General features: G+C 54.1%; 1 protein-coding gene across 6 annotated transcripts in view; it reads right to left on the reverse strand.

Annotated features, from left to right (window-relative positions):
- ANKS1A (ankyrin repeat and sterile alpha motif domain containing 1A) overlaps window positions 1-10,150 on the reverse strand; it is a 154,192-nt gene that overhangs the window by 6,248 nt on the left and 137,794 nt on the right. For 3 of the 6 annotated variants that reach the window (XM_019514159.1, XM_019514157.1, XM_019514156.1), the window contains 8 exons: window positions 7,671-7,835; window positions 7,142-7,267; window positions 6,623-6,694; window positions 6,451-6,537; window positions 5,091-5,228; window positions 2,179-2,349; window positions 1,552-1,650; window positions 22-813 (listed from right to left, as the gene is read on the reverse strand). In XM_019514159.1, the coding sequence (XP_019369704.1) occupies window positions 694-813; window positions 1,552-1,650; window positions 2,179-2,349; window positions 5,091-5,228; window positions 6,451-6,537; window positions 6,623-6,694; window positions 7,142-7,267; window positions 7,671-7,835 (978 nt within the window). In that variant the 3' untranslated portion in view covers window positions 22-693. Of the gene's footprint in view, window positions 1-21; window positions 814-1,551; window positions 1,651-2,178; window positions 2,350-5,090; window positions 5,229-6,450; window positions 6,538-6,622; window positions 6,695-7,141; window positions 7,268-7,670; window positions 7,836-10,150 lie in introns of those variants that run through there. The other 3 variants (XM_019514158.1, XM_019514160.1, XM_019514161.1) reach the window with 3 other exon arrangements.

The following is a 10,150-nucleotide window of genomic DNA, read 5'->3' on the forward strand; positions in this document are numbered from 1 at the left end:
GGGGGGGGGGGGGGGGGGGGGGGGGGGAGAGAGAGAGAGAGAGAGAGAGAGAGAGAGCGAGAGAGATTGTGTGTAGGATCCATGCGAGGAAATCTAGCGAGTGTTATTTGCACAGGATCACAGTGGTTAGTGTCCATTCAGATGACAGGTAAAAAAGAGGGGAGACAGTTTGTTGAAACAGTACGCAGCCGTGGCTCAGTCTGGAAGTAGAGGATCTAGAGCGAGCGCGTGCGTGCACCTCGAAGACACAGCTCTGAACAGTCCCAGCATAAGAGCGGTACGTATAAAAAGCCTGGGGAGTGTCACGTTGCCCCAGAAATTCACAGTGCCAGAGCGAGGGGGAAGATGGGAAACGGCAGGCAGCTTCCTGGATCCACATCTCAGACTCCTGCTGCCTGCAACCCTCTGCATCTCCCACCTCACAGGGATCTAAACATGGCACTCTCTCAGCGTGTGTTACCCTTGTTTCCGAGTAAGGAGAATTCACAGTGTTCAGGAGTGATCAGGTACAAAAGCCGTTTAGTCTACAGTATCCTAGTGCTGCTGCTGCTGCCTCTGATGGAGTAGTGCCTAGAGGTGGGACTCAGTGCCAGCAGCTGGAAGGAGGGAGTTTAGAACAGCAGACAGATCAGATCGCAAAGGCACGGTTAGACTAGGTGGACACAGGGTTGTGTGCGCATGTGTGTGTGTGATTTAGAAGATAGTGGTCTCATACTTAGTGCTGAGGGTCCTCTTGGATTCCTGTTTGGGGTCCACAACCCAGGAAACACTGGCATGAGACTGGGAGTCTTGATCCACTTCAGATGGCTCCAGCTGGAAAACATTGGGGGCGAGGGGGAGAGAGAGGTGGTCAGAATCTGCTCATGTGAAGAGGCCAGGGTTGAGACAGAAAGCACTTGGCAGTGATGGGAAGGGAGACCTCAAAGCTATCTACAGGGCCATACTAAACAGCATGTGTGTTGAAAAGGGGAGCAGCTCTCATGGGGCAAGAGCCCCAGTTGGATTTAGCCATGATTTCTGCCTACACATCAAGGAAATGTTTGAAAAACTGGCCACGAGTACTGATCCTGAGCTCAGACCTCTCTCCGTGGCATCTATATCCACATTCTGGACTGGGACAGCTTGCCTAATCTCACAGATAAACAGCAGCATCCCTGAAGATCCTCCAGCTCTTTGCAAAAGACAACTATCTGACCTACTCTCCTGGACAAACAGCCCTACCCTGGCCCTCCTGACCTTGACCTAAAAGGCTCTGACGCTGGCGGGATCAGAAGTGCGCTGGCGGGGTGCAAAGGGAAGTGACAGCTCTTGGCACCGGTGAAGATGAACATGACATCACAGCTTGTTCTTGGGGGTCCTCTGTCCCCATATGAGAGGGGTGGCAGTGCAGGCAAGGAGGGAGCACACACAGCAGCAAAGCAAAAGACGGGACTGAAGCAGAGGGGAGGGACAGCAGGAAAGAGGCTTTCAAGCAGAGCTGAGCTGCCTGCCTGAAGCTAAGGAAGCCCAGGTTTGTTCATAATGAAACAAGACAGCAAGAAGGGTAAAGACCTTAGCTCCTTGACTAACAGACTGCAGCGGCAGATAGGAGGGACGATGCGTAGTACAGGTGTGACAGTAACAACAGCGACTATCGGGAGGGAGCGTCACCTGGGCAGTGGGAGCAAGCACAACACAGAGACAAAAGGAGACATTAAAGGCAAGCAACAACCGCACACAATACCGGGTTTTTAGCACGGTCCAGCCCAGCTGCGTCTTCTGCTGCAGGTTACAAGTTCTGGACCAGTCCTATCCTCAGCTCCGTCTGGGTCTTGGACATGGAAGTTGTGCTGGAACCCAGGGGCCCGGTATGTGTCCAATTCCCCTTCTCTGCACTCCTAGAGCTGCCCTCAGTGCTAGCCATGAGCTGTTCCACCTGAAGGCACTCTGGGAACCGCAAGGAGCCAGCAGCTGGGGAGCCTCTATCAGCACTGTGCACAACTGGACAATCACGGAGCTGCTGCCAACTGGCACCTCGTCTATACTAGGGCCCCCTCCACCTCAGGAATGGAGACAGGGACGTCTCCATGGACAGTAGCAGGGGCAGGGGAGGGCATTACCCCCACTGCCTGAGCTGGCACCATGCAAAACGCAATTCAGAGGCTCTGACTTGGGCCCTGTGGCCCCTCGCATACGTACTGCGGATTTCCTCATGCCGACGCGAGGCTTAGGCACCGGTTTGGAAGATTTCGTTTCGATCACTTCTCCTGCTGAAGCACCCAGAGGTTTTGCTTTTTGGGCTTGCAGGGCCAGCTGATATGCGACTTCAAAGGCCTGCCCCAGCGTCAGGATGATTTCGTACGTCAGGTTCTTTGGAGAGACCACACAGACCAGAGTGATTTCACTCCCTCCCCAGGGAAGCTGGACAAATTCAGGCACTTGTGGCAATTGGAAAACTTCCCTTGGTGACTGGGCTCCCAGGCAGGGCCCAAGGACAGCTCCATCCCTAGAAGTTCAGCAGCCAGAGCTGCCCTTGGACTTCACTAGTGGACTCCTGCATCTTTGGCAGCAGCTCTTTGCTGACAGCCCTGTGGCTGCCAGGTATGTTTCCAAGCCTTGTGTTATCTGTTGCAGCAGCTGGGCAGCACAAAGGGGCTGCAGAGCTGGCAATGAACAAGCTGACTAGGGCAGTCCCCAAGACCACGACTGGACAGTCTTGGAGGAAAGGGAAATCAGTAGCTATTGAGTGTAGGAGTGAGGGACAGCCTCTGAATCAGAACTTCCTAGCTCTCAAGGGCTGGAGGCTGCAAGTGAGAGAGGAACAGAGGGAAAAACCCTGGTCATACCCAGCTCATTCTCCCTTTCAGCATCCACTCTCTGCCACTGTGCGACATGGGAGACTGGGCAAGGTGGACCTATGGTCTGACCCAATAAATGGCAGGTTTTGCACATTTTTATCATAGAATCAGAGAGTGGCTGGGCTGGAAGGGACCTCCAGAGATCATCTAGTCCAACCCTCTGCCCCGAGGCAGGATCATTCCTATCCAAGCCATCATATACAAATCTGTAATCTAACCTCTTTGCAAAACTACTGCCAGCCCTGATGCAGCCCAAGACATCACACCCAAACCTGTCACAGGTAAAGTAGCAGAACCACAGCAGCCAACATCTTGCTTCGTTAATACATGCTCAAAGGATTCCAGGCAGAGGCTATACCCCCTGCTACAGAGGAGGAGAAAATCCCCCACGGTCCGTGCCAATCTGACCGTGACCGTCTCTTCTGTATTTCAGTTTAGCAATACTCCTATTCAAGGAGAAACAGGCTCAGGCAGCTCGCACAGCCCGGCCACCTCCACAGCAGATAGGCTATGCTTCTGCATGCTCTGCCCTGCTCCATGCATTAACAAGGCTGGTAAATCAGCCTGTTGCACTGCATGCAATTAAGATCATCCAGGGGTTCTGCTCACAGCACGTTCCTTGGGGGGCAGAAGTCCCTGCTCTACAGACCTCAGTAACAACAGCCAGACCCACAACCTCCTAGCTGACAGAGCCAGACGGGGAAAGGGTTCCCGACTGGGGACTCTGAAGGGGCCTATACTGGAGCAGTCACAGGCACAGCAGCACTGGATGAAACGTGCGTTGTTTTATGATTTGCAGCTACAGCCAGGCAATAAAACAATGAAATTACAGACTTAACGAGCCTGAAAGGCGCCAAGGTTACTCCAAATTAAAAACAACCCACAAATGACTTCCGATTATGCAGAACAAATACGGGCTCTCAAACAGACATTCCTCAGTTATTGGCCTGGGGAGATGCTCAGGCCGGAGTCTAAGCAAAGGGTCTGTTTGCTGCACAGACACACTAACGCCACCTACAAACTGCTCGGGCCAGCCCACTGGTGAACAACCAGCACTGCTCACGCTCCGTCTGGGTGAGCCAGGGGGGTTTTCCAACGTTATGGGACACAGCACCATAATATGCAGACAGCCAGAGACAGCTAATGGGAACGTAACAGCCTTTTGCTAGTGTCTGTCTGCCTGTGTGTTCCCCACTCTGCAAACACCTATTAATGGAGTGTCACCACAGGATATGAAGGAACCGCATGTGCTGGGCAAGCTGAATTAGCTGTCTGGGACTGGCGGGAGGCTGAGGGAAAGAGCACACAAAGCCACTGTCAGTCTCCACGGCAGCCAAATCAAGGCCTGTGATGAAACAAGTTGGCTGGGCCAGTGAGAGGCAGACACACCTGGGTCTGTCAACAGGCTTTAGGCCACTATGACTTTCCCAGTGAGGTGAGCAATTATTCTACTGATGTAGCTGCAGGAGGACGACCTGCCCTGCAGCTGCGGATGCAGGACACTCACAGCGCTCAAGTGCCTGTTTTAGTGCTCTAGAAAGTGAGGGGACAAACGCACAGAGCTGAAGTGCTACAACCCAGCCTGAGCCAGGACAGAAACAGCCCTGGATGTAGCAGGAACAATTGCCAGGTGCTTCATGCCACACCTGTGCCCTCCAGCCATCCCAATGGTCTGAAGGGGATTTTTGAACACACTGGTGAAAAGGTGCTTACACTGGACAGTTCTATCCATGCAAGAAGGGGAACTGCCAGGGCATGGTACTTCCCTACTGGTATAACTGCATCCCCCACAACTGCACTGCAATAGCTCTACCAGCAGAACCAAGCAGCACCATTCACGTGCACAGACAAGGCCGAGGAAGTCAAAGAAACCCTTGGAGGAAGCAATCCTATCCCTGCCTTAGAGAAAGAATGGCAGGAGCCAAAAGGCTTTCCCCCTCTTGTTGGAGAGTCTTAGGTGCACACGGACTATGTGACAACTGCTGGCAGGGGCAACTCTGCCTTGAGCATACTTGGATCCGGCCTCCCTGGATTCAAAAATGCCCATGCTGTAGCATCTGTTCAGCCCTCCCTCTGCACAAATGGCACTGGCCCACACTAGGGCCTGCTGCCACGTCTTGAGAAATCTGCCCCATGCAGTGAGCTGCCACGTGCTCTCTCCTCAAGACCCACTCTGCAGCACTGCCACCCACAGATGGCACACAGCTTGCTGGGGTGCAAGGCGTTCCACACGCATACAGACGTGCCACTCACCACATCCACAGTGCTGAAGACATGGCAGTAGTGGTGGCTGGTCTGCAGGTCCTTGGTGATGTAGGCGAATGTACAGAGGTCCTCGGGGTCCTGGGCAGCACAGGAGATGTTCCGGATTTCGTGCTCAGCAATAACGTTCTGCCAAAGTTAAAACACAGGCAACCAGCTGGGCAGGTGCTTTGGGCAGCCGGATAGTCCCGTGTAGCATGTCTCGTAGGGGGACAACAGCCACAGTTACCAAACTCAGAAAAGCATCCACCGGTTCAGGACAGGGATGCGACAAGGAGCCGAGATCCCTGTGACAAGGAGCCGAAAAGGCACTAGATCCCTGGTGTCCCTCTAAGCCATCTTGGAGGATGTGGGAATGTTACTCCACTTCCCTTTGTTCTACTGGAAATAAGCCAGACAGAACAGCTCATGCTTCCCGTCTCAGCACAGCCACATCACCTGGGGCCATTTTTAAATGAACTCAGGCTTTCACCGTGTGTTAATCTTCTGGTGAGGCTGAAGACAACTGACAAACAGCCACCTCGTGTGCGTGTTGTACACAAAGGACAAGCAAACAGAAGGGAGATGCCCACAGGAAGGGAGCTCCTAGCTCCCCCCAGTTCTCATCCCATCTAAAAGGATTCACAGGAAGGAATCCAAGATGGTCTTGTCCGTGGAGGAGTGCCTCACGCCAAGCCCCGACAGGCACAGGACAGGAGGATGTGCCATTTCAATGTCCGCATCCTAGAAACCAGTGCTAAGCCCCACACGGTGTCTGAGGACCCACAGCTCAGCGTGAAGAGCCAATAGTTTCACCTCAAGCAGCTGCAGAGTTGGTCACCAGGGAGCACAACATCCGCTGCTGTTGCTGCGCTTTGGCGCGCCTCACATCAGCTTGTTACCGAACAAGGCATAAGCGCTGTCAAAATCGCCCCTGCGACCAGCTGGGGGTTACCCACCGGGAAATCAAGGCAGAGACTAATAGATAGGTCAAGTGGCAGAGCATGCCAGGGGGGCAGAAGGAGCAGAGTTCAGTCCGACTCCAACCCCGACTCAGGTCACCAGGTAACAGAGCCACAGCCAAAAAACACTGTCTTGGAGCAGGTGGCACAGCTGGGTTCTAGTTCCTTCCTGACTAGCAGCAAAGTTCCCACACTTGGGGCAGCTCCTGATGCAAGCTACTCCCTCTCTCACAGCTAGGTAGCTCCACAGGGCTAGATACGGAGTGCCCACATTTGTGTCTACCTCATCGGCACACGGGGCTGCGAGCCACAGTGGCAGGCGAGTGAGAAGGGACCCTGCTATAACAAGTTGCCCTAAGCAAGTGGCACATACAATCCCTCTCAACACAAAGATCAGGCCATCCTCTTACCTTGTTAGAAGCATCAATGAACTTCACCCCTTTGTAAGTGATGGATAATATTATGGTTGGGATCTTCTTCATGTGCTCCGTCGATTTCTTTAGGAACAAGAACGCACTGGTTAAGGGGCACAACATAGCCACCTCTCACCTTCCTGCCAGTTCTGCTCCCTCATACACCTACCCTCATCTTGGCACAGGCATCCTGTGTAGACTCTGTCCCACGAAGGTCTTTGATCAACATGGAGCCCAAATACTGTTTGAAATGGGGAGAAGGCATGGCATCGTTTTTATTTTGAAGGCCGTGGCCCCATCAACAGCTTCCCCTGCCCTGGTACAACATACAGACCACAACCATGACCACTGGGAGGCAGACAGTCCAGGGTGCTGCCTTCACATTCCCCAGCAACGATCTGGCTGTAGTCACCTGCTCTTAGTTCGGGTAACTCATCCAGACTGTTCCTAGAGCCCGCTGCTCCTACAGGCACTGGCTGCCACCAAGGCCTCCAAGAGGCCAGATATGGACTTGGCCCCAGCACATCTGGCCCCAGGATGGAAACCAGCAATTGATTCAGGCTCTGTCTGGTCAGTAGTGATGGCTGAGGGTGCCCAGGTGTGCAGGACTGCAGACGGGGCAAGCTCACCCACATGCTTCAGAGCAACCCCCTCCCACGCGCCCCTTGAGCGACAGGAACCCACTTACATTGGCCTCGTACCCGCAGGACTCGAAGATGAGCTTCTCGGGCTGGTGCTGCCAATTCTGGACGGGAGCATAGGGTGCTGCTAGGCTGGGGGGGCGAAGAGTCAGCTTTGGCTCACGACGCTCCTCCTGAGGATGGCAAGGGCACGTGTGAAAGCCATGCCGAGCATCTCACTCACTCATGAGGCAAAGCCTAGATCCCTGGGGTAGTGTCTGGCCTTAGACCAGTTCATTTTACCAAGCACCAGGTCCAGACTCCTCAATTCAGGGGCTGAGGAGGGAGGAAGGGGCCCTGCCCCCCTTGGTCTGACTCTCAGTGCCAGCCACTGGGCAGGAGCCTGAATCAGCTGTGCTAAGGGAGAAGGCTGTTGGGTTCACTGCTTCCAGCCAGGGCAGGAATAGCACCCAACTGACCTGCCCTATCCTAGGAAACAGAATGGAAGGGCCTGCTGGAGTGTAGCCAGGCTATGCTGCTGCCTCCTTGCACACTGAAGACCCTTCAGCTGTGACAGCAAGGGCTACTCGCTCTAACCTGTGCTTTGTATCTGTCAGCTCTGGGATAAGAGGCGACTTCATGGCCACTGTCATGTCGCCTCTTCCCAGGGTCTCCAGAAGGCAGCAAGAGATCTGCAGACCTGCCCGTGCACGAGTCGTTCTGGCTCAGGGGCGACGATGTCTGGGACATCAGATCCTGGCACTGGAAACAGAGGCAGAGACACGGACCTAAACACAACTGGCCACGGCAGCCAGGCTTCACAGTCCCTGCCTGCAGGCTATTAGAGCCACTGCACTCCCTCCCCCACCTTCTCATGACCTGTGTCTTCACGGGGACCTAGCCCACGAGTTGCAGCTGGGAGCACTGTCAGTGTGACTCACTTCCCTTGTGAGGCCACCTGTGCTGCGGGAGAGGGAAAGCAAGATAAACAGAGTTACAGCCAGGTCTTGCCTGCAGAAGCCGCTATCGTGATGTGCAGACTGTGCCCCAAAGGCCATGAAAATCCTGTAGGCCAGATTCACGCCACCTCCCAGGTACTCCAAGGGCGTATTGTGGGAACAGGGAGTTCACTGATGTCAATGACCAAATTGCTGGAGAGGTTGTTAACTCAGCTCTTAATCCAGGGCACTTCCTCAGCCGCCACTATGTTGAATCTAAGACAGTGTCTGTCTGAAGGGGAGCTGGATCCTGGCAGCTGTCCAGGGTGCTGTGCAGAGCCCCAGCTGGGGTGGGCTGGGCAGGGGGAAAAGGGCAGAGAAGCCTCCGCAATTCAGGAAGGCAGAGCTCGAGATTCAGCTGGGATAGGGCAGTTCTCTCCTAGGGAGATACTGAAGGCCAAGGGCTGCACCACTCACGTGAAGGGACTCAGTGGGGCCAGCAACAGCACCCAGGATGTCTGGCCTGGTCTGCTCATCCCTAAGGAACCAAGTCACACGGCAGTCCCCCTCCCCAGCCCACGACTCCAGGATTCCTCGGCACCTGCCCGGGGTCATTCCTGTGCAAGCAGCCACCTTTAATCTGCTGATGCACACTAGAGGGCACAAAGACCCAAGCTTCCGGCCAGGAGGGTTGAACAGGACTCAACGGCAAGCCAAGTCCTCTTGACACAGCTCTAACAGCATCGCTCATCCCCCAGTGCGATCAGAGCCTTACAAAGGCTGGTTGTACTGGGAGGGGAAAGAGTCCCTCCCTGGGACGTGCAGATCCGGGGCCAGGGAACCCAAGCTGGTACATTTGCGAGCTCGCAGCTGTGATACGCATTAACTCTATTCAAGGCACTTGCTTAATTTCCCATTGACATCCTTCCGCTCCATCATGCCAGAGTCTGGCACACGACAGCTGTAGCATCAGGAAATGCTGCAAATGGCCTATTCTCTTTCCCTGCCTCCCTACCCAGCATTTCAATCAGTTGATCCGGAGCCAAAGAGCTTTTTCTATTCATTCAGTCCCATCAGTCTCAAGAAGATGTTTTAGAAATTCCTGGATCCTCAGCTGGTTGCCTCCCAGCTGGGCATCTGCTCTCTACCAGGTCAGTGATTCCCCAGTAGGGAGAGGGTGGCATATGCAGACAGGGGACCTCAAGCCACTGGGCATCCACAAAGCGAGCACAGGTTGGACTGGCAGCACAGAGCGCTCACGTCCATTCCCAGCCACTGCAGTACCAGGGGGAGGTGGGGAAAACCAATGGGGGCACTGAGGGAAGATCAGTCTCATGTTTGGTTCTTGGCCTTCAAGCACTGATGAAAGAGCTCATCAGGGCTGACGCTGACCACAGGTTTTGCGCAATGGATTCTGCCCACTCGGAGCTGAGCAGAGCATACAGATGAGCATAACACCTGCATCAACATCAGATACCAATACAAGCTGTCTGTCGCATCCCCGTACTCCTGATGCAACACAAGCACAGCAAAAGCACTGCAGCTGACACAGGGTGGCTCTGGGCCTAAGAATTCCAGCTCCTTTGTGAATTCATTTATTAAGGACATCAGCCTCACAAGTGCATCTCAGGCCTCTCCTGCAGCTGCTGAGAGGCAAGAGAGGGGCCCAGTTTGCTACTCAAACAGGCACATCAGTTTTAGAGCTGGACACCCTCATGCCTTTACGGGCCCCTTGAGTCTGCGAGTTGGCCATGTTCAAACAGACCAGAGAAAATAATTGCCTTCTCTTGCAGGGGAGCAGGGACCCAGTGATAACCCAGGGGGCTGTCCCCCATTTACCAGGGACTAACCTAACATGGGGATTTGTGATGCTGCCTGTCATAACTAGAGCTCCTGGCTGAACTCCACTGACTTATTCCCTGTGCTTGTATGTCTCCACCCCTTAAAAAGCAGCCAGGTTCGAAGCCATAACCTTGCTGAACACCTGTGTTTGGTCTGGGACTTGCATCTGAGCACAACGTGCGGTCCAGGTATTACTTGGAGTCAACAGCGACACACACATCTCCGAGGTCCCCAGCTAATCAAGACTGATTGGGTCAGCCACCTGGCAGAGGCCCTGAATCTCATTAAAAAGGTGCC

Source organism: Gavialis gangeticus, unplaced genomic scaffold (assembly GCF_001723915.1).
Source record: "Gavialis gangeticus isolate Ggan-Ray unplaced genomic scaffold, GavGan_comp1, whole genome shotgun sequence".
Lineage (NCBI taxonomy): Eukaryota > Metazoa > Chordata > Crocodylia > Gavialidae > Gavialis > Gavialis gangeticus.